This window comes from Notamacropus eugenii, chromosome 3 (assembly GCF_028372415.1).
Source record: "Notamacropus eugenii isolate mMacEug1 chromosome 3, mMacEug1.pri_v2, whole genome shotgun sequence".
Lineage (NCBI taxonomy): Eukaryota > Metazoa > Chordata > Mammalia > Diprotodontia > Macropodidae > Notamacropus > Notamacropus eugenii.
Genome location: NC_092874.1, coordinates 231,500,445 through 231,523,322, shown reverse-complemented (window position 1 = coordinate 231,523,322; position 22,878 = coordinate 231,500,445). Strand labels below are relative to the sequence as shown.

The following is a 22,878-nucleotide window of genomic DNA, read 5'->3' as shown; positions in this document are numbered from 1 at the left end:
TATGCTGCGCCACGTGACTACTACACTTGTGCAGGGTTAAACCCTAGAAGGCTGAATTTCCAGAGCTCCCCACACTTCTCCATCCCTTTTCAGATCTGGGGAGCGCTGCGGGTCAGGCTTTGGCCAGCAGGGGGAGCTGCGCGCTTGGGTTTGACAGTCGGAGCTGGAGCTAGATCCGGCCACCGGGGGGTGCTGCAGGGTAGGTTGCGGCGCGCTGTGGAGCCAGACTTGGCCGCCAGGGGGCGGAGCGCCGCCAGGTCGGATCGCCACCGGTGCTACGGGACGGCGGTGGGGCCGGCAGGCCCTGGCGGGAGGTCCGGGGGGCCGGAGCTGCGGGGCCCGGTGTGGCCGCCAGGGGGTGCTGCCGGCTCCCGCTCGCCCGCCTCCCGGTAGGCGGGGCCCCGCTCTCCCAGCAGCCGCTACCGTCGCTGCTGCTGCCGCCGCCGCCGCCGCTGCCCCGTGTCCCCGGTGGAGCCACCGCCGCTGCCGCCGGGAGCTCGATGCGGACGGAGCCTGGGCCGGGCCATGGGGATCCTCAGCATCACGGACCAGGTTAGTGACGGCGCCGCCCGCCGCCCGCCGGGCGCTGCCGCCACGCGAGCTCGGGGATGTGCGGCCTAGGCCTAGCCCGCGCCCCGGCCTCCCGCGGCCCCGGGCCCCCGCGCCCCGGCCCCCCGGCCCCCCGGGCCGGTTCCGGTCCGCCCCGCCCCGCGCCGCCCCGCATCGCGCACACCCAGCCCGCCCGCAGGGCCGGCCGGCCCCGCCTCCGCGCCCGCCGCCCTTGCGGCGGTGACAGGGCACCCGGCGGGCCCCTCGCGGCGCTTCCCGGCCCGCCCCTGAGCCGCCCGCCCGCCGCTCTCTCCCCGCAGCCGCCCCTGGTCCAGGCCATCTTTAGCCGGGATGTGGAGGAAGTGCGCTCCCTCCTCTCGCAGAAGGAGAACATCAACGTGCTGGTGAGCGGGGGGCCGCCGGGCCCCCACCCCGCCCCCGCCCCGGGGGGAGGCGCCCAGCAGGGAGAAGGGGGGGCCGGAGCGGGGGTCCGACCTTCCCCCTGTGCCCGCCTGCGGGATGGAGGGCTGGGCACCGGGGTGTCAGGTCGGCGCGACCCAGCGCGGCCCTTCCCTTCAATAGGACCAAGAGAGAAGAACCCCTCTGCATGCTGCTGCCTATGTAGGAGATGTCCCCATCCTCCAACTGCTACTGCTGTCAGGTAAGAGAGGAGGCCAGGGCGCGGCGAGGTGGGGCTCTCTGATGCCTCCTCCTGGTCCCCAAGCCCAGCCTCCCCACATGCCTTCTTTACTTGTCCCCAGGTGCTAATGTCAATGCTAAGGACACACTGTGGCTGACCCCCCTACATCGCGCTGCTGCCTCTAGGAATGAGGTAGGCTCAGCTGGGCCCTTCTGCCTTCTAATGAGGTGGATGGTGAAGTCTTATTCCTCTGTCATCCTCCTCTAGAGTCTCATCTCCTGTACCATCTGGAGAGGAAAGTCAGATCTTGGCTCCTCCCTCCTGACCTCTGGGCAGGCTGTTTATGGGGGGCTGAGCTCTGCCAGCTGATTTGACGTCAGGGGCAGCTTAGCACTCTGCTGGCAGGCTGCAGGGGGCTCCAATGCCAGGCCTAAATGACTCATCTCTCCCTGAGGGGCCACCTTAGAGCCTGCTCCCCTTTTGAGCCCTGGGAAGAGCAGGAGAGGGCCCCTCCCAGGGCTACCCTGGTACTCTCCTGGCTTGAGCCATCATCCTAGAGGTCACAGCACAGTGCTCAGAAGGAGTTACTGAGGCTGATATATTAAGGGGTAGGGGGCTGGCTAGGTTTTGACCAGGGAATGGGGATGGAGGTCATCTGTTTTCTTAGCTTGTTATTGAGATTGATTTCCGTGGTTGTGGAAGGGTTGAAGGTGGGTGTGTACATGAAGGTGGGAGGCTTTATTTTTCCTGGAATTCCCATGGGGGTAGGGAGGATCAAGGAGTCTTTAGGATGTTTACTTTTGCTTGGGGAAAGGATGTAAGGGGTACTAAGATTACTAAGACTGGGAGAATGAAGTTAATTTGGCTTGAGGACGGGTCTGTGTTTACCCTGGAAAGATAGAGGTTCTATTCAGATGACTGTCAGTTGGTGTTAAGGTGGTTTGTATGTTTTCTTAGGGAAACCGGGAGTAAGATTGTGGGGAAGAAGGGATTCTGTATTTACTGGATGTTGAGGCTGTTCTCATTTCTAGAGTTAAGGCACCCATGCCAAATCATCCCCTCACCTCCTGTTCTTTGTTCTTCTTGTCCTGATAAATTGCCACTAACAGAAAGTACTGGGGCTGCTCCTAGCACATTCCGCAGATGTGAATGCCCGGGACAAGCTATGGCAGACACCACTGCATGTGGCTGCTGCCAACCGGGCCACCAAATGTGCTGAAGCCCTGGCCCCGCTGCTGAGCAGCCTTAATGTGGCCGATCGAAGCGGGCGCAGTGCCTTGCACCATGCCGTGCACAGTGGGCACCTGGAGGTATGGATTCCACTCCCTCACTGCCTGCTTATAACTTGTCTGGGGCATCCAGACACTGTGGTTATGGGGCTTGGTTTTCCATGCCCATCCCCTGGTCCTTTCCCTTTCCTAGTCTCTGCTTTCTCATTAGTCCCTGTCCATGGTCCTTTCAGCAATATATCAGTTTTCTCCTCAGTTTCCTGAGAAAGTGGAGAAGCTTTAGTATAAGATGGCTGGGGATAGGGAAGGGTGGAAAGGGACTTATGCCAGGCTCTAAATGGAAATGTCCCCTGTTCTCACACAGATGGTGAACCTGCTTCTGAACAAGGGGGCCAGCCTTAACGTCTGTGACAAAAAGGAGCGGCAGCCACTACACTGGGCAGCCTTTTTAGGTGAGGAAGAATCTTGGAGCAAAGAAAATGTTTGGCCTACATAGGCATAATTTAGAGTTTGAGAATTCTGGGGTAAAGGACCTGAAGTAGAGTTTATTCTCCATTCCCTTTAGCTTTGCCTTATCTCATTCCCCTCCCCTGCTTTAGGGCATTTGGAGGTCCTGAAGCTGTTGGTGGCCCGGGGTGCAGATCCTAGTTGCAAGGACCGGAAGGGCTATGGACTGCTCCACACAGCTGCTGCCAATGGCCAGATTGATGTGGTCAAGCACCTGCTACGGCTAGGGGCTGAGGTCAGGGGGTTGGGAGACTAAGGTTAGGGATTTAAGAACTGTAGAAGAGGTTATGTGGGAAGATAAGGTCAGCATAAGGAAGCTTAGGTTTGGTGGATCTATGGGCACTGGGGAGGTTTGGGAGGCCAGTACTGACAGCCACAGATCATGGGAGTTGGGGACCTAAACAGGCAGAAACTAGAGCTTTGGGATTGTGGGTTTCCTTGGCCAGGTATTCTATCTCCCCTATTTTGGCATTCCCCACCATTCCAGATTGATGAGCCCAATGCCTATGGGAACACAGCTCTGCATATTGCCTGCTACCTGGGCCAGGATGCTGTGGCCAACGAGCTGGTGAATGCAGGCGCTAACGTCAACCAGCCCAATGACAAGGGATTTACTCCATTACATGTGGCTGCGGTCTCCACTAATGGTGCACTCTGCTTGGAACTATTGGTCAATAACGGGGCAGATGTCAATTTCCAGGTGACTGGAAAGGAGGACGCCCTAGAATAGTGGGGAGAAGGGAACTGTTGATGGGATGGGGTGGGGAGCCTGTTTTGCAGGGACAAAGTTGGAAAATCTTGATCAGACAAACATGAAAAATTCCCATGCTATTAAACTACTGGGAAGATTTTTCCAGGGTTTAAAGCCATAGTTATTCCTTCTCCTTCAGAACTTTATGCAATACTCTGCTTGTCTCCAAGGAAATGCCCACTTACTCCCCACAGTGATCACATTGAGCCAGGGGCTCAAGACATCAATGTCTGCAAATTTACTTGTTTTTTCTGGACCCAAGGACTGGTTCTTTGGGAGGGAATCTGGCATTTCTCTATTTCATATTGAGGGGTCTTATTTTCTGCAGAGCAAGGAGGGAAAGAGTCCCCTGCATATGGCTGCCATCCACGGGCGTTTCACTCGATCTCAGATTCTTATCCAGAATGGTATGGACCCCAGAGATTATGAGTTGTCCTCCTTCCTATAGGGATTCTAGATCTTTATTCTCTGTGGGCTTTCCAAAGACTCTATTATGTTGATCGCTCTTGCCTGTCTTCTTTCTTTTAAATAAGTTTTATCAACATCTTTTGTTTTTATATTGCTTTAATCTTCTCCTGTATCGCTTTTCCGTTTTCCTTCCCAGAAAGCCATCCCTGATAATATAGAATATTCCCTGTCTTCTTTCTAATTCTGTCTTGTGATCAGGCCCTTTCTAATACCTGACTTTTTATAGTTTTGCTCTCCAAAGCCTCAAACCTAAGGTCTGTTCTATGTCTGAGTTAGTAGATACAAATCTATATTATACATATATCTTTCTCAGGCAGTGAGATTGACTGTGCTGACAAATATGGGAATACCCCATTGCATGTGGCTGCCCGCTATGGACATGAGCTGCTGATCAGCACCCTTATGACCAATGGTGCTGATACTGCCCGGTGAGCCAACCTCCCTCATCCCCAGATCTCATAGCCCAACCCTACCAGCTTCCCATCTCTTTGCCAGTCAGGTGGTGCTGGGACAAAAGAAGTTGCCACTAGCTCTCCCCAGCTTCCTTCCTAACCAAGGGCTGACTACTGTCCTCTCTTTTCTCTAGGCGAGGCATCCATGACATGTTCCCCCTGCACTTAGCGGTTCTCTTTGGATTCTCAGACTGTTGTCGTAAGCTTCTCTCCTCAGGTATTTCCTGTCTGGATTTTTAGCTGGGAATTGCTGGGTAGTAGTATCATCCTTTTTTTGATTATTGCCCAGAGACCTGAACTGTGGAGATTCCTTACCTTGCAGGTCAGCTGTACAGCATTGTGTCTTCACTCAGCAATGAACATGTTCTCTCTGCTGGTTTTGACATCAACACACCTGATAACCTTGGCCGAACCTGTCTCCATGCTGCTGCTTCTGGAGGGTGAGTTTCGTTTTCCTTGTACTCTCAGGAAGAGACTCAGACTGGGAACTGGAAGTCATTGTTTTCTCTTGCCCAATCCTACTTCTTTGCTTCCAACAATGGAACCCACAGGTAGGAAGTACCAGCAGTTTTTTGTCCATTCTTAGTCCTTCCTTGGGTGCCCACTTCTTCCTTAGAGAGTGCCATTTCTTCTTAACCCTTGCTCATCCCTCCTCTTCTTTACAGGAATGTTGAATGTCTTAATTTGCTGTTGAGCAGTGGAGCTGACTTGAGAAGGAGAGACAAGTTTGGAAGGTGTGTGGGAAGGGCTTGGTGGGCCACGAATGGGATTGGTGGAATATTGTAAGGACAGCTTCTGACTTGACTCTTAGCCGAGTTAAGAGGTCTTCATTAGTGCCTTGCCTCCCCCTCACCTTCTTGTTGTCCTCCACTAGGACCCCGTTGCACTATGCAGCCGCCAACGGCAGCTACCAGTGTGCAGTGACACTGGTGACTGCTGGAGCAGGCATCAATGAGGCTGACTGTAAAGGCTGCTCCCCTCTGCACTATGCTGCCGCTTCCGACACCTACCGGAGGTGAGTCTCCTTCTCTCACCACCCCGGCTTCCAGGCTGTCCTCCTACCTCTTGCCTGACCTGAGTCTACTCTTTGTGCCCAGAGCGGAGCCACATGCGGCCGCCAGCCATGACCCTGAAGAGGACGAGCCACTGAAGGCATCCCGGAGGAAGGAGGCCTTCTTGTGAGTAGCTTCAAGGACCCCTGAAGTCCCCACATCACCTAACTCCCTTGGGTCCTATCCTCCTCCCTTGAGCTTCCCCCTGGTCTGTTTCTCTACCATTCAGTGTGCATCAAGCTGGGCCCCATGATCTTCAGGAGCATGAGGCAAGGGGCTCATGCTCCATTTGAGACTGAGGTTAGTATGATAGGTCTACATTGTAAAATATTCCACAGTCTAGAGGCGCTTTTAAATAACGATTCCGTTTGGTGCTTATGAGACCCACGAAGGAGACAGTGCAAGGCCATTGTCTCCATTTTACAAATAAGAAAACTGAGGCTCAGAGAGGTGGAGTGACTGGCCTAGAGTCACATGGCCAATAAGTGAGGAAGTGAGGCTTCCCCTCACCACTCTGCCTCTCAGTGGAACTCCTGCTGAGGGATGCAGAAGAGACCAGAAGAGGCTGATATAAGTGACATGAAAAGTCTTATGGACAAACCAACAGCCAAGGTGGTTTGAACTAGGGAAGGGCGTCCACCAGAGGGAAAGGAAGGAGGACAGGACTGAGCTGAGGACTTAGCCTGACTAGAGCAGAGAGTGTGTCCTGGAGACTAGTGGAAAATAATTGCTCCCATCATACCTATGAGCCCTTACCTCTAGCCTGAGCTCTGGGTTCTCCTTGGGTCCTTCACTGATGTGCTTTCTTCCTCTCAGCTGTCTGGAGTTTTTACTGGATAACGGTGCAGACCCCTCCCTGCGGGACAGGCAGGGTTATACAGCCGTGCACTATGCAGCCGCCTATGGCAACAGACAGAACCTTGAGCTGGTAGGTGGGAGGTCATACTGGAAAAGGTCTAGGAGCTAGAGAGACCTAACATAGCCTAGTGGGCCTCAGATCCAGAAGAAGTGGGGTGCAAGATGAGATGGGAGGATGCTGGGGGCATTCCTCAGGCAGCTCCCTATCCTCACATCCACCTCATCCTTTTCAGCTTCTAGAAATGTCTTTTAACTGCCTGGAAGACGTGGAGAACACCATTCCAGTCAGCCCTTTGCACTTAGCTGTGAGTCCTTCCTCTGTGCTCATTCCCTCCCTCGGGGAGCTGGCACTCTGAGTCCTCTTCTTTTTTTTTGCCTTCTTTGGGGGAATGACCTTGAGAGCACTAGTCTGGATAGGCACCTACTTGGGAAAGAGAGTTAACCAAAAATGTCAAGTTTGTGGTACCTAGCAGTTTAGGAGATATTTTGTCAGGGCCCCTCCCGGTTAGGGGTAAGGGATCAGCCATGTACATCAAGGACATGCTACATTTTGGTTCCCATACTCTCCCAGGCCTATAATGGTCACTGTGAAGCACTGAAGACACTGGCAGAGACGCTGGTGAACCTGGACGTGAGGGACCACAAAGGCCGGACTGCACTGTTCCTGGCCACAGAACGGGGCTCCACTGAGTGTGTGGAGGTGCTCACAACCCATGGAGCCTCTGCCCTGGTCAAGGAGCGCAAGCGGAAGTGGACACCCCTCCATGCTGCCGGTAGGAGCCTCGGAAATTCACTCAGTCTTTCTGTCCAATGCAGGGGTCAAATGGGTCAAGACCAGGTGAAAATAGAATTGGAAAGTGTTGAACAAAACAGATAAAAATATAATCGAACGTTGATAATGTTACTACATGGTTTTCTAAGTCATCATGCAACCTGCAGGCATCCTTATGTATGACTGAGTGGTAGCCCTTTTCTGTTTGCCTTTGACAGCACTGTTGGGCATCACTGGTCTCAAAATCAAATAGAAGCTGATTCCTGCTGCCCGCTTCTTGGTTTAGAAAGCCACAAATTAGCATTATCTCTTTGACTGTATTTTTATTCATTTTTGTTAAACATTTCCCAGTTATGCTTCAGTCTAGTTTCAGGAAGTGGGGAGGTTTTCAAGCCAGAATTTAAACAGCTCTGCTGCACCTTAGCAAGCCCCTGTTATGTAGGTCCAAAGTGTGGGTAGAAGCAACTTGGAAACTGCTTAGAACTATCTTTGTCGAGCTCTGTGCTCATTTTCTTTGGTGTCACGCCGAATCACATTTTAATAGAATATTAAGTTCCAGTGCTAGATCACTACTGTGTGTCCCATGAGGTCCCTTCTCTGTCTTCTCCAGAAGAACCCCTAAAGAGGATCTCATTTCCCTCCATGCCCCTCTTATGACTTGATTCTGCCTTTCTCTGGGACTTCTCCTTCCCCTGTCATTTTTTCTCCCTTGGCCTGTCTCCATTCCTCATTCCCTGTCTCTACCCTGTTCTGATGTGCCTCCTTTTCCCCCAGCTGCTTCTGGTCACACAGACTCCCTGCACCTGCTGATTGATAGTGGAGAGCGAGCTGATATCACTGATGTCATGGATGCCCATGGACAGTGAGTGTAGCGGGGCTAAGGGTCCAGATGCCTCAGTTTATGGCAGACTTTCTCATCTCTTAGCCTGACACTCTTTCCCTTTTCCTGTCCTGCCTTCAGGACCCCACTAATGTTGGCCATCATGAATGGCCATGTAGATTGTGTGCATCTCCTGCTAGAGAAAGGATCAACAGCTGATGCAGCTGATCGCCGGGGTCGAACTGCCTTGCACCGTGGGGTGAGTGATAGATCTTCCTCCACAGGGTCATGGTAACAGGTAGAAGACTTAGTTGCATGAGGCTGACCAGTGTTTGGGAGTCACTTTGGGGACCCCCAGTATGGCCACGGTCAATGAGCCATCTTATCATCCTCTAGGTAGGTTATTAGAACCTCCAATTCTGTTTTCCTGACATCCTGAGGGGAGACCACATAGTGTAGTAGAAGGAACGTTGAACTTGGAATCAGGAGATCTTGGGTTCAGATATGGTCTCCCAACACTTTGTGATCATGGGCAAGTCATTTAATCTCATCGAGCTTTCTCCTCTCTCAAATGAGAGTTAATAACTCTGGCAGAACTTATCTCATAGGGTTATTCAGAGTACAGCACTTTGTAAACCTTAAAATGATATAACATATAAATGTGAGCTATTGTTATTATATGTGGTTAAATATGGAGCTCACATGCTTATACATCTCTATCAACTCACTCTTTTCCCACAAAATACTCTTCACCTGTTCCATGGGACAGCCACCTAATGGACTTCAAAGTTTTCAGCGCCTCCTTCTCTGTATTTCCTTCCTCTTTAGCTCCCTTCTCCTTGGCCCCTTTCTTCTTTGGGATCAATCTTTTTTGTGCTGTTTGGCTTCCACTGACAAAGAGGACGGTGGGTGGTGAAGACAAGGAGGAATTCACCCAGCACTCAATGGGCAGAGTCAGGTTCTTAGTGTTGGGGGTGAGAGGTAGGTTAACTACCCCTGTTGCTGGCTCACAGGCGGTGACTGGCTGTGAGGACTGCCTGGCTGCCCTTCTGGACCATGACGCCTTTGTACTATGCCGAGATTTTAAGGGCAGGACACCTATCCACCTGGCCTCAGCCTGTGGCCACACAGCTGTCTTGAGGACCTTGTTACAGGCTGCCCTCTCCACAGATCCCTTGGATGCAGTAGTGGACTACAGTGGCTACTCTCCCATGCACTGGGCCTCCTACACTGGTCAGGGGCCTGGGATGGGTGGGCTTTGGGGATTAGGGGATGGGACTAAAGCTGGAGAGAGCTAAACTGAGACCTGGGAGTATGATGGGAATTATTTGGGAGATTGCTGGATTACAGACTGGATGGAGGGAGCTTTGTTCTTACTTGCTCCCTTGTTCTTTGTCTCTCCCTTCTCCCTCATTCAGGACATGAAGATTGTCTGGAGTTGTTACTTGAACACAGCCCGTTCTCATACCTAGAAGGAAACCCCTTCACTCCTTTGCACTGTGCAGTGTGAGTGACCTCCCTCCTGTCCCATCCCTAGAGGACGGTGACTCAGGACCCAGAGTCAGGTGGTCAGTGTCCCTCCTCAATAAGACCCCTTTCTCTTTTTCCTCAGAATTAACAACCAGGACAGCACCACAGAGATGCTCCTGGGAGCACTGGGTGCCAAGATTGTGAATAGCCGAGATGCCAAAGGACGGTGAGTGATCAGATCCTGGGGAGTGATAACTTGGGCCCCTACACTAAGTTCTTCCATCACCACTAGCTTGACTCCCCTAGGCTGAGTAGCCTCCCCTGCTTTTTCTACTCCCTCCCCCACCTGCAGGACCCCCCTTCATGCTGCTGCCTTCGCAGACAATGTCTCTGGGCTCCAGATGCTGCTGAGGCACCAAGCTGAGGTGGATGCCATTGATCAGGCTGGCAGAACGGCTCTTATGACAGCGGCTGAGAATGGGCAAACTGCTGCTGTCGGTGCGTGCCCGGAGCAGGGACGTGTATGTGGGAGGGCATGGGCAGAAGCAGCCCTGGGTCGAGCTAGCCTCTACCCAAGAGCAGGAGTGGGGGGTATTTAGGGTAGGAATCTTGTAGCTGAAGATTAAGAGCCCCCTAAGGAGAGATGCAGAAGGTGGGCACATGGTTCGGGGGAGAAGTCCAATGCCTATTAAATTTGAAAAGGTAGAGGAATAGCTCTGTGGTTTGTAATGATCTTTCTCTTTCCTCTGACAGAGTTTCTGTTATATCAAGCAAAAGCAGACCTCACTGTGCTGGATGGAAATAAGAACACTGCCCTGCACTTGGCATGCAGCAAGGTAGGATGTGGGGGGGCGGGGCAGGGCAAGAGGAGAGGAACAGGGAAGTGTCACTTGTCTGGGAGCTAGGACAAAGGAACTGGAAGCAGCTTTTATGTGTGTTTGGGGCAGGGGGGCTTCCTGGCACTATGGTCAGATTCAGCAGTGCCTGTGGTCCCCCCTTTCTACCAGCTTTGTTCTCCCTTTACAAGTCATCTTTTTATGCCCTCCCTTCCTTCACTTTTTCTCAGGGCCACGAGAAATGTGCCCTGTTAATCCTGGCGGAAACTCAAGACCTTGGCCTTATCAATGCCACCAACAGTGCACTGCAGATGTGAGTGTTCACACAGGAGGGCACAGAAAGGGGTGCCCCCAGGGCAAGGGGCTCCTACTAGTCCTGGCCGGGTCATGCAGATGTCTCAGCCCTCTGGGACTGACTTGCAGGGACAGCTGAGTGTCCCACTAATTTCTTCCTCCTCTTTTCCTCCAAGGCCACTCCACATCGCTGCCCGGAATGGCCTGGCTTCTGTGGTGCAGGCGCTGCTCAGTCGTGGGGCCACAGTACTAGCTGTAGATGAAGAAGGTGGGGTGGGGCCCAGAGCCCCGCTGGGTGGGATCAAGGATATTATGCAGCAAAAAATTTCCTGACCCGGGGTATATGAGCTTCTCCTCCCAGGGGAGCTATTCAGGGTAGGGGGCCTGGGCTCCCCATCTCTCATGTTCTGGGGCCACTGAAAGGGGTCCCCTTTGGGGATGAAACAAAGGAGAGCCACCAGAATCCCCAGGAAGGCAGGCTTCATGCTCCCTCCTTTCTTGGCCACCCATCCCAGACACACAGATGTATACACTCTTTCCCGATTAAGGATGTTTTTACCTGCACACTTAATGTTCTAGAAAAACTTGACTGCCTGGACTTACCTCCATCGAGTTGTGGGGAGCCAGACTGGTGGGGGAGGAGATTTAAGGGCCTCGTACCTCAGTTTCCCCTGATCTACCTTGCAGGTCACACTCCAGCCCTGGCCTGTGCGCCCAACAAAGATGTGGCAGACTGTCTGGCCTTGATCCTCTCCACCATGAAGCCTTTCCCACCCAAGGATGCTGTCAGCCCCTTCAGCTTCAGCCTGCTCAAGAACTGTGGCATCGCCGCTGCCAAGACAGTAGGCGGCTGCGGTGCCCTGCCTCACGGGGCCTCCTGCCCCTACAGCCAGGAGCGGCACGGCGCCATCGGCTTAGACGGCTGCTACTCAGAGTAGATCCTGCGCGGGTCTCCCCACACCGGTGACCTGATATCTTATTCTATTTATTTAGAAAATGTCTATAAATATAGGGCACTTTAAAGGAGAACACGACTTGGGTGATGGGGGGGCTGGGAGTGGGGATAAGTGAAGAGAAAAGGAGGGAAAGAGTTGGAGAGAAATTGCTCACCCCTCTGCCCCCCAAACTGAGCAGGGTATTAGTGGGCTACCAGGGAGTTCCCCGATGCTCTTGGTGCCCCCAGGGCAGGCCCTTCTGCCAAGTAATCTGAGAAAATTACTAAATGCCTGGCTCCCTTAGCTCTGCCCACCTTGCCCCCTCTGTTCCCCTCTCCTTGCCCCCACATTCTGCTTTCAGCTCGACCCCTCTCTCTCTCCTCCCTCTCTCCCTCCCTCCTGCTACTTCCTTCTCTGTCCTCTCTCCAGTTTTCCTGCTTCTGGAGCCAGGCAGTCCCTGTCCCCCCTCCTGATCACTGCCCTTCCTGCTCGGCTAGCCTCTCTCCCCCGAAGCAGTGAGAAGCCTTAATTTCTGGTACTGTGTGAGCACTCTGGAGGTGTCCCCCCCTCCCCAGGGGCAGTTGGGGGGTGGGGGGAAGACTTTTCGCACTGAGGCCTGGAGCTTCTTCCCCCCCCCCTCCAACCCACCCCCTCCAATGCAAATGCAAAACACTTGAAGCAACAACTACTGTACCTGGGACTCTGAAACCTGCTCCCTCCTCCCCCCACGTCCTCATATGCAAATCAAGGGCTGGCTCTGCCCCTTCTCCCTGGCCCCCCCTCACCGTGCACTTTAACCTTGCTTCTTCATTTTAACTCCTTTTGGGGGAGCTCCCTCCTCCTCAGCTCTTACTTTGAGGCTTGTCATGAATTTTTGAGTAGCCATTTACCCTTTAGTGGAAGAAACAAATGAATTTCCTGTCCATTTCAAAGCCACAGCCCTCTTGTATTCTCTGTGTATGTTTCAAGCATGTGCTTGTATGTGTGTGTGGAAGGAGGGCCATCCCTACCTTGAGTTCCTCTGGGCCTCCCTCTTTGCCTCTCCATCTCCTTATGTCCAAGAACACCCCCACCCCCAATCACTGCTGATCTGAAGCCAAAGATGGTGGGAGGGGCAGGGGCAGATCAGAGCCCTCCTCCACAGCTAGGGCCCTTGGCTTAGGAGTGGGAAGGTAGACCAGAGTCCCTGACTCCCAGTGACAGGGGTGTGTGGGCGAGGGCCAGGGCCCCACCCTGAACACCAAATGAGGGAAGGTGAGGGGGGCACATTTTCTCTAAATGTAGCATTGAATTTGGCCCTGGTCCCCTTAAATGCCCTAACCATCCATCTCCCAGCTAAGCCTCCCAGAATTATTCCCCTAACCCCTTCCATCCAGTGTTCCCTTCCTCACACGCAATACCTCAGCCAGGAGCCAAGACACATAACTTGAACAGAGGCCATACCCCTTCCCCTCCCTCAGCATCCCCCAGTTGCCATCAGTATTGTTTCCTGAAAACTGGACTGGCCTCGTTTACATAGTGCTTTTGTCCCCCCCACAGAGAAACACAAGGGCCCACCCCCAACCTTGCTTGCACTCTTTATGATTTTACTTACTTTCCTGTTTTAGAATTATATTCTGCCATCTCTGCCTAGAATGATGTTGGGGCATTAGGGGACATCCCAGGGCCCCCTTCCTCTCCAGTCCCCCCAGCTTTTCATGTATCCAGTTCTCTGGCTTGTCTGAGACCTCACCTCTGCCGTTCCTCTTGGTCTCTGTGTTCCGCACTCTCTCTCTGTTCCCCCTCATTCTCTTCACCTGCCCTCCCCCCCCAATCACTGTTCTAAAACCATTTCAAAACTTCTAAGTGACCATTATTGGTGAGAAGGATTGTGCAGCTTTTAGTTTTCGATCCTGTTAAAGCCAAAGGGCCTTGTGCTGCCCCTTTCCCCTATGTCCTTCCCTAAATGACAATCAATGTGACCTCTCTAAGGGCTGCAGCCCCTCCCCTCAAAACAACTCCCTGCTGGCTTTTCCAAGTGCACTGAAGCCTTCTCACTCTCCCTTCCCATTCTCATTTCAGTGCAGGGTGCTGGGTAGAGGGGACAACACAGGTTCTCCACAGGAGCTGTGTGTTGGTCGTGTTCTCCTTTATTGATGCTCAGTGACATCAGTAAGGATCTGAGTGTCTGCAAAGCGCCCCCTTATTTTGCTAAAAGAGATTTCAGGTGGCTGCCTAGCCTTTGCCCCTTCAGCACAATGTCAGCATTGCTGGGGAAATAGAGGGAAACTCTTTGCCTCTCCTCATGTCATTGGTGAGGGGGCCTGGAGGATGAGCAGCCTCCTCTCCTTATGCCAAAGGAAATTCCCTGCCCCACCCTGGACTCCCAAGCCCCTCTTGTTTTTGAAGCATATTGTCCCATACTCATGGCCACTGCATATTTATTTTAATTTTCAGTTTTTTTAAACCTTTTTGACTTAAACGGGTGTGGAGAAATTAAACAAAGGCAGAATGGCCCCCAGTCCTTCTCCAGGAAGGGGAGGGAGTAGACCTCTCTTTCCCCTTCCTTCCCTAGGCTCTCCTCCCTTCCCTTCCCTTTCCTCCCTCCCCCCCCCCCCCCAAAAAAAGCTCTAAAGCACTTGCTTCAAGTAATAAGCACTTTTTGTGGAAAAGGCCTCTCTAAAGAGATCCTGGAGAGCAGCCCCAGGGTCCCAGCAAAGAGCGCTATGGAGGAGACAGACAAATGAAATGGGTAGGAAAATGGAAAGATAGCTAATGAGAGCCAGTTTTTCGTTTCTGATTTTGGGGGCTTTTCTGATCTGAGGGACGTTGGGCAGTTGGAGGGAGGGGTGCTCCCTCTCCCAAAAAAAGAAAGGCACAAATCGTGGGTCCTGGTAGAACAGTCAGACCAGGGTCACTGCCACTTGTCCAGCTGAGACTGATGGGGCTACCTCCCTCACCCTGCAATCCCCAAGCCATAGGACTGCTGAAAACCACTGAATGTACAGCCCAGGTTAGGATGGGGAGCAGCCCATGGGAGAGGGGTTTCTATTCTTCTTGTTTGGTGCTGTGGGGGGTGGGGGAGATACCATTGAGGGACCCCCACCCCCAATAAGACTTGTGTCTCTTGGGGTGGAAGAATGGAGGACGGCCTACCTTCCTTCATTTCACCCCAGGACCCTTTCCCTCTCTTTACCCCCTCCGTTTAGACTGTAAGTCCAGCTCACCTTTGCCTTCAATATGTAACCAAAGGAAAACTCAATACTGTTTCCACCAATGTCCACCAATGTTGCCCCACTGGACCACCCATACGTTCCCTTGGCCTTGAAGGGGAAACGAGGACATGAGGGCCATGGGAGATGTTCTGCAGAGCCCCCAGTATCTTCTCAAGAGTCCTTAACGTGATCCTGAGAGCTGGGCTGGAGAGCAGGGGATGGGTGGTCAATTGGAGGGAAGAGGGTGAGTCTTTGAATATTATGCACACAAGTGTTTCTTTGTTAACAACAGCTCCAGCAGACCTCATGTTCCAGTAAGAAAGTCCTTCCCTCTTTTCCCCTCCTTGGCCATACCCAATCCTCCTAGTCCCCAGTGTGTATTAATCCTCTCCCCCTTCCCTGATTCCAGCAAAGGAAAATAGCCTTATAGACAATAGTCCAGAAACCCCCTTTGAGGGGAAATAATAGTTTGGGGATCTCCCCACCCCTATCATTTCAGAATGTGGGGGATGGGGAGGAGAACAAAGCAGCCCCTTCCTCTGCCTGGTAAAAATGGTTCCAGCCCTCTCCGTCCAAGGGGTCCTTAGCATGGTCAGGTTGGCACTCCACTGGTGAGTAAAGGTCAAAGCAACGAATACTTGAGGTCCAAGCCCAGAGGTCTGAGAGGAGGGTCTGGCTTGTCTCCCCCAAACTCCTTCCCAGAGAAGTGACCAAACGCCTGGTTTGGGGAGCAGGGGCCGGGAGGGGTGGTAGTGGGGGTGCTGCTTTTTTTAACTACTTGAAGGTACTAACTCCAAGGCTGCTGTTGCCCATTTGTGTGAAGTGATAGAAACTGTAACTAGCACTTGGGAGGGCATGTACTAGTGAGGGTGGATTCTCCCCAGTCCCAGTCCTCCCATCTCCCCCGTCCCCCTTCCCTTGGGCCTGAGCACTGGACTGCCCAATAGGAGCCTCCCTTCCCTGGGAGTCAGGAAGCTCGTCTCGGCTCCTGGGGAGCTGGCTCCCCCTCGTTCTGGGCACCACCTCCAATTGCACTAAAGTAGCTGTTGTGCCAGTCTCACCCCACTCCAGGGTGGGGTCTCTGCTTCCAAACCCTGCTCCCCACCCTTAGTCTCCTCATTCCCTTGTCACACCTGGATATCTCAGCATTGTGTATGTGTCCAGGGCAAAGGGAAGGGGAAATCTGGCTGGAGAGGGGTCAGTTAGTGAAGATAGGAAAAGAATGGAGAACAAAATCCTCCCTTAAGCCATGGGAGCCCAGGAGTGAGGGCATCTACCCTCAATGTTATGTGTCTTGCAGATGTGCCAAATTGGGGTTGGGGGTGGGGGTGAAGTAGGGCTGCTCTGCTAGCAGCCCCTCCCCCCAAGGTGGCTCTCTCAAAGCAATACAGTTCCCCTTCCTGGGAGCCAAGCAAGACAGGGGAGAGGGGAGAACAGGGCCTGAGGATTTCCTCATGTACAGCTGTGTATATGGGGCATGTGAGAGTGTTCTTTGTATGGTGCCCACCGCGGGTGTCTGTGTGTCTGCTCCTCTCCCCTTCTGACCTGCATGACCTGTGATGCTGCAAACACCACCATCCTGTGTGCAGGTGTGTTGGGGGGCAGAGGGGATGTCCCATGTCCCCTACTCCTCCCCAGCCCCACCCCGTGACCCATGTACTCGGTTGTAGGAAGTAAAGAGAACTGAGCACAATTCACTGGATTCTAGTTGAATCTTTGTCTAAGCAATTGTCACACCTGCCTCTTCTCCCTGCCCCAAACCCACCCCGTGGTGCTAGTGTTGGAATCGGGGAGGGGTCTGAGGGAGAGGGTCTAGAACTACTGGGCAACAATAACAGGTAGAGATTCTGCCTGGGATGCAAACACCCAGAGTGCTGAGGGCAGCATGGGGAGAGGGAGCTAGGAGGGGCATCACATGCAGTCCCCTAGCCCTGGGGTAAAGCACAAAGACTCCCTGCAAATGGACATACCCATGCCCCCATCGAACCTAGGCTGGGGGTGGAGGGACAGGTAAAGAAAGCCCCCCTCCTTTCCCTCCTCATGGCCTCCTGCTCGGAGCCTCAGGCCAGACCTTGGTTTTCTACCCTCTTTTGGTGTGAGAACAACTGTTAAGTCATCATGGCTTTCGGATGGGTTCTGTTTATTAAAGTCCTATTGCTCCTCTTGGCCCTGTGTTCGACCTCTGTTCCTGGGATGGAAGGTAGGGTGGGGAAGGGAGAGGAACCGTGACTCCCTCCTTCTGTGGGTCCGCTTCAGCCATCTAAGGGCAGGGGAAGCAGCTGCTCTTCAAACAGGGCAATAGTCAGCATGAGACACCCCCCCAGCAGCAGTCCCAGCCCCTGCAGCAGGATGTGGGATGTAGGCAGGGGGTCCGGGGGATGAAGCAGGGTAGGTAGCTGAAGGGAAAAATGGCAGTCAGATCCAAGGCCTTGAGCAGCAGAAAAGGCCTACAGGTGATGTTTGCAAATCTCCATGGTCCTTCCCCGTGGCCAAGAATCGGACCACCCAACCACCACCATCCATTTACAATGATATTCCTTACCACCCCCTTTTTAATCTCCACATTTATCGGTGCCAACCCATGCCACCTTACCATATCCACAAGCGACACATAAAGGAAGACCCCAGCAGTGATCCCGAAAGCCCAGGGAGTGAATGGGGCAGGGCCCTGGCTGAGACCCACTCCTAGGGCTGCACCACCCAGCCCCAGGGCCCCTGACACCAAGCTTAATAGCAATAGCCTTTTGTAGGGTAGCCCAGCCTGGAGTAGCATAGCGAAATCACCTGTTGGGAAGAGGGAGGTGGTGGTAGAATGAAGCAACTCTCAGCCCCAGCTTAACCTAGCCTCTCCCTACCACTACCACCCAAGACAGGCTTTTAATTCTCCCCTGATTACTACCCTCCAACCCCCATCCGCAACTGGGGTGCGTGTGTGTGGGGATGGTATTCTGCCCTTCCTGGAGGCCTCCATTATTGCCTCTTTTCCCTACCCAGTTCATGGGGAAGCTCATGGCAGAGGACAGCCAGGGTAGTGCTGATACCACTAGAAAAACCATCAGAGAAGGCAATCCCTGAAAGGAAGACAAAAGGGATTTTGAATCAGTTTTTAGGCATGGAGAGGCTCTGCTTACTGTAGGTAGCACCTCTGTACTCTACCTAAAATCCTCCACTCAGCCTCACTGGTGGTATCATTTCTTCCCGGTATTCCCATTCCCTTACTCCCTCACCAGTACCCAAGCACCCAGTCCAGCCCTTGGTCACCCCACCCCCTATCCAATGGGCCCTCTCACCAATTGCAAGCCCATCCATGAAGTTGTGAAGTCCGTCCCCAAGCAGGACCATCCATGTGACTTGAGTGTTCCCACTGCTTGGGTGCCCATGGCTATGTCCATGGCCTTGATATCTTAGCAGGATCGGGGCTGGGGAATGTTGCCCACCCAGCTCCTGTGGTCCTTCAGTCACGGTATCTACAGGGAGAAAAATAAAGGGGAATTCGGGGAACCTCAACTCCTGTTTGTCCTTTCCCCAAAGTCTGGTCTCACTTGGGACTTACCTTGGCCTTCCCTCAGAGGCTGAAGAGTTGTTCCCCTGCCATTTTCTAGGTCCTGAATTCCAGGATCTCCTCTTGTTTGTTTACAGCATCTCTGCAACAGGAGTGAGACCAAGACTTAAAAGGGGGAAAAGTAAAGCCAGAGGGCTAAGGGGCAACTCTCTTGGTTTCCTGTCTCCCTCAAAAAGGAAAAGGAGGTAGGATGCTTGAACACTGTCAGGAGGTAAGATAAAAGAAACTGCCACCCAACTCCCTCACAAACTGACAAGTTTTATTGAATATGGGCAGTTCATAATGGGAGGAAGATATTACCCCTTACTCCTTTCCCACCTCTGCCTATTTTGTAAACAGTTGAATGAATGGGTTCTGGACTTGTGGGCAGGAGGAGAGTTACTCACAGATTGTGGGCCACCACGCCGAAAAATCCCAAGTAGATTTTCCAAGACAAAGAGGAGGAAGAGGCCTCCTAGCACAGCCAATCCAGGGCCTAGGTCCCCCCCATGAGGTCCACCCTGAGCCTGAGACACGGAAGTGGGAAGATGAAGCAAAGACCCAGGAAGAGTCTCCATCCCAACCCCTCAAAGTAAGACAGATTTTTCCCCAACTCATGTTTCTCTCTGACAAACCCATGGATTTAGGGGGTGTGTGGAGAGAAGAGGGCACACCTTAAAGGGTGTGAGATGAAGTGAGATGCTCAAAAGCCACTGTAACAAAAAACAGAAACCCAGGGGAAGTTTGGAGAGTCTCAGAGATTTGGGGTTTTATGTCACATACGTGTGGTAGCAGGTGCAGCAGAGCATCTCCACAAAGTGTGCCCACAGCTAGTGCCCCCAAGAAGCCCAGCAGAGGATGCAGCAGCCAGGACCCCAGGAGTCGTAACAGTAGTATGGAGAAGGGAGCCAGAGCGCTGAGCACCACGACAGCCAGAGCACTATGGACCAGGGCTGGGGGTGGGGGTGAGGAGAGGGGTTGCACAGTCAAAGATCAGGCTGGGGCTAGGAAGGTTTCAAAGAGGAGACAGCTGGGAATAAGGACTAAAGGGGGAGGTAGGAAAAGTAGGGGGTTTTAATCTGATCTCTTTGCCCAAGCCCATGGTACCTGGCTCTCCACTGAGAATGAGGTATCCAAGTTTAATGAGGACATCACCACCACCACACCCCCACTGAAATTTCGACCCATCTAAGTCACTGACCTGACAGTAAGTCCCCTTGGGGGGCAGGATCTGGGGTCTGAATGCAGACTCGGCTGTCGATCTGGTACAGTAGGGCTGGGCACAGAAGGGCAAACTGACGGGGGGTCAGTGGAGCAGCTGGGCTTAAGCCAAAATTGACAAGAAGCTGGGAGCCATTTAGACACTGGGAAATTTGGAGATCAGAGGTTAGGGGACACTTGGGGATGGTGACTGTGCCCCCAAGGTTTCAACTCTTGGGCCAAAGGGCTCTTGAAGTCCTTGGATACCATGCACCATGTCTGTCCTGGTCTTTCAAGGCAGGACCAACACAAATGAACACAAGAGGAATTGGGAGAAGGGGATAAGGGAGATTTATAGGCACGCAGACATAAGGAAATACTGGCCAAAGTATGGTCTGTATATACCAAGAATAGAAATTACATACAAATAATCTTTGTTTCCCACATATATTCCAAGTCAGCAGTTGAGGTACTCTCTGTGAGTGAATGATTCTGTTGTCTCACCCATTCTAAAATCTGAGAGTCCTAGAGTGAGAAGGGTCCTTAAATTCTCTTTAGGCTATAGCAATCTCTAGTGGCAGGAAACCCACTCTCTATCAATTCAGCCCACTAATTGGGAAATTCATTTTTATACATTCCTTTTTCACTATCCCATTTGTCTTATTCTGCTCTCAGAACAATTAACATGAGATATCCTTTAGATACATGGTGACAGGGATTATAGCTCTCTCCCCAGTCTGCAGCCTAAAAACTGTCTTCGTATTGGTCACCTAACCCTTGCCATTCTTTACTTTGTCAGATGTGGTGACTAAACTTAGACATAATTCTCCAGGGACTGCCAAAGGGTATGGTTCTAATGAGCATCCGATCACTGCAGATAATATATTTCTATGCTTTGGACACTATCCGTCTGTTAATGCTGAGTAAGATGGCTATTGGTTCATATTAAACTTGTGACTAATGAAAGTCCCCTAATTTTTCCCTCCTCAGGGTTCCTCTAACTCACATCTTCATTGAGATGGTCAGAGAGTGAATGATCTAGTAGCAGCAGCCTATGAAAGAGGCCAAGGCCAGGGGATGGTGGCCCCGGGGGCAAGTGGGAGGCCCCTGGCTTCTCTGGATCCCTCCACTCTGAGGGTGCCAGGGGCAGACCTGCCCACACATCCACACTCAGCCCAGGGTCCAATGGTCTGAAAAAGATGGCAATAAGGAATGGAAAGGGTCAGCTGTGGGCTCAGAAAAGCTCTCCCAGAAATGTTAGAAAATAACTTCTTATCAGGAGGTCAAGCAGGCATGAAGTTAGAGGTAAGTGGGGAGGGGGTGGGATAGGAGCTATGGCCGCCAAGGTCTAGATATTGAGGATTGCATTAGAGAAGATTTGGGAATTCACAAGTAGAAAAAAGGTGAGATTGGATTGGGAAGAAGCGGGTACTGAGTGTCAGTGCAGGGGGAGTCAGGGAAAGGCTCAAAGCGGCAGATTGGAAAGCTAGGGGAACAGTGACCAGAAGGGCTGAGGGTATGAAATGGGTACTAGGATTTATTTGGGGACCGAGAATTGGGGAGAATAGTACTGAGGGAATGGAGAATTTGGGGAACTAGGGAATTGAAGATTGGAGGACCTCAGAAGTTGGGTGACTTAGTGCTCTGGGTACCTGTGTGTGGAATTTTCCCCAGGGGGAGGTCCAGCTCTACCCCCTGTGTGGCCAGGGTGTCCCAGTCGAAGTCCCTGAACCCGACCCAAGCCTAGGCTATGAAGGAGCCTGGCGAGACCACTGACACTCAGGGTTCCATTCTCTCCATAGAGGCCAAACAGCTGTGCCAGATAATGTCCCTGCTCCTGCTCAGCGGGACCCAGGGGAGCTGCAGGACCCATGGAGGGGTCCAAACCCCCCACCCACCCTAGAGCCACCCAAAGATACAGTCCAGCCAACAAGGGCCCCATGGTGGTGCAGAAGAATGGGAAAGTAGTCCTCACAGCCGAGGTTTCAAGTGCTGGACTTCTATTCCCCCTGGGGCATCCTGGGGCCTAGCCACACCTGAGAGAACAAGGGCAGAGGGGAGTTCAGACCCCCCCCCCCCATCCAAAGCCATTTAGATCCCCCCCATCTTGTGACACTCATTTATTCTTTATTTTACCTGTGACCCCCACAATCACATTTTCCAGCCCCATCTCCCTCCTTCCCAGTATCTACTTCTCCTAGTACAGCACTGACCCCTGCATTATCACCCCCATCCTGCCCCATCTGCCAACATCCAGCAGGATTCTTCCTTCTGGACTTCCCCTTTCCTGACCCTTGCTTCCTTCCTCACATGGGATCCTATCGATACCCCAGTCCCCATTCCTATCTGCCCTTTGTACTTCCCAGGCCTCCTTAACCCCACCTTCCCAGGGCCTCACCCACACTGGCAGCGTGAGACCTTTCCACGCAGGTCCGTCAGTCTATATGGAGAGATTCTGTCTGGTTGTCTTGGGGAGCTCCTTGTTTGGGAGTCCTGTAAGGGGAAGCCTAGCCTTGGCCTCCAGGCTCCAAAGTGAATCGTAAGACACGTCAGGAAGGCTAGGACTGCCACTCTAACACACCTGTCTGGGGGCGGAGTGAGGGTAGGAGGGCTCATATCTGGAGTTAATGGTTCACTTGACTGTGCTAGGGTCGAAGGCCACTGGACAGGGAAGGGTTACCCTCTGCCCCTTTTGGGGAGCCATATGGCTCCAGAAGGCCAATTTAGGGAGTACAGGTCTCAGATTTGGAATCTACTGCCCCACCCTTTAATCCCAGCATTGCCACTTCTCACACCAGCTGTTGCCCACTTTCCAGTTCCTTTTCAAAGTACAGCACCCACCCCAGTCAAACACCTTATTTCCCCCCTAGCTTATTCATCTCCCAGTTGCCCTGCTTCCAGAGATTAGTTTGGGTGAGGACTAGGACCCAGAAGTTTAAAGCTGGGCCAAGGATGACCAGGCTTAACAACCCAGAAGTCCCAGACTTCTGGGAAGGGCATGGTTCATTCCTATTCCCTACCCATTCCCCAGGCTGGCCTAGCATGGAAATATCTAGAGACTAGGGAAGGAGAGGTGGCTAGGTTCCTCACTTCTGGCCTAGAGCCCAATGGGCAGAGGCTGGCATTACCTGACTGCAGCAGAGATGTAAGGAGCCCTAATGGCCAGAGGATCCAGGTTTCTTACTTTCAGCAAAAGGGGTGGGGGGTGTCAAGGGTCAATAGCTGAGAGCCTGGGGGAGGGACACTACCTTAAAGGGGCAGGCTTGCCTCGCCCAAGGTGCCTTTCTTCTACTTTCTCTCCCCAGACTTC

General features: G+C 52.7%; 2 protein-coding genes across 7 annotated transcripts; one reads left to right on the top strand and one right to left on the bottom strand.

Annotated features, from left to right (window-relative positions):
- The first annotated feature begins 276 nt into the window (after nt 1–276).
- On the top strand, nt 277–16,993 carry ANKRD52 (ankyrin repeat domain 52). Of its 2 annotated transcripts, XM_072655013.1 has the most exons (28): nt 277–552; nt 870–953; nt 1,132–1,210; nt 1,311–1,381; nt 2,299–2,499; nt 2,783–2,870; nt 3,018–3,160; nt 3,413–3,625; nt 4,005–4,083; nt 4,458–4,572; nt 4,731–4,813; nt 4,919–5,036; nt 5,262–5,330; nt 5,471–5,611; nt 5,694–5,774; nt 6,465–6,576; nt 6,740–6,811; nt 7,078–7,279; nt 8,053–8,140; nt 8,240–8,357; nt 9,112–9,331; nt 9,517–9,604; nt 9,711–9,794; nt 9,921–10,066; nt 10,322–10,404; nt 10,635–10,717; nt 10,875–10,966; nt 11,386–16,993. In XM_072655013.1, exons 1-28 carry the CDS (start codon nt 526–528, stop codon nt 11,634–11,636), a joined length of 3,231 nt encoding a protein of 1,076 aa, XP_072511114.1. In that variant the 5' UTR covers nt 277–525; the 3' UTR covers nt 11,637–16,993. The 2 variants fall into 2 exon arrangements, with proteins under 2 accessions (XP_072511114.1, XP_072511115.1); XM_072655014.1 differs by lacking the exon at nt 2,299–2,499.
- SLC39A5 (solute carrier family 39 member 5) lies at nt 16,947–22,856 on the bottom strand. Of its 5 annotated transcripts, none has more exons than XM_072655017.1 (11): nt 22,697–22,856; nt 21,967–22,153; nt 21,221–21,604; nt 20,575–20,758; nt 19,570–19,732; nt 19,152–19,321; nt 18,776–18,895; nt 18,381–18,471; nt 18,118–18,294; nt 17,818–17,898; nt 16,947–17,611 (listed from the first exon to the last, which is right to left on the bottom strand). In XM_072655017.1, exons 3-11 carry the CDS (start codon nt 21,508–21,510, stop codon nt 17,130–17,132), a joined length of 1,758 nt encoding a protein of 585 aa, XP_072511118.1. In that variant the 5' UTR covers nt 21,511–21,604; nt 21,967–22,153; nt 22,697–22,856; the 3' UTR covers nt 16,947–17,129. The 5 variants fall into 5 exon arrangements, with proteins under 5 accessions (XP_072511118.1, XP_072511119.1, XP_072511121.1 ...); XM_072655018.1 differs by having other exon boundaries at nt 21,967–22,061; XM_072655020.1 differs by lacking the exon at nt 22,697–22,856 and having other exon boundaries at nt 16,947–17,223; nt 17,421–17,611; nt 21,967–22,677.
- Nucleotides 22,857–22,878: the final 22 nt, after the last annotated feature.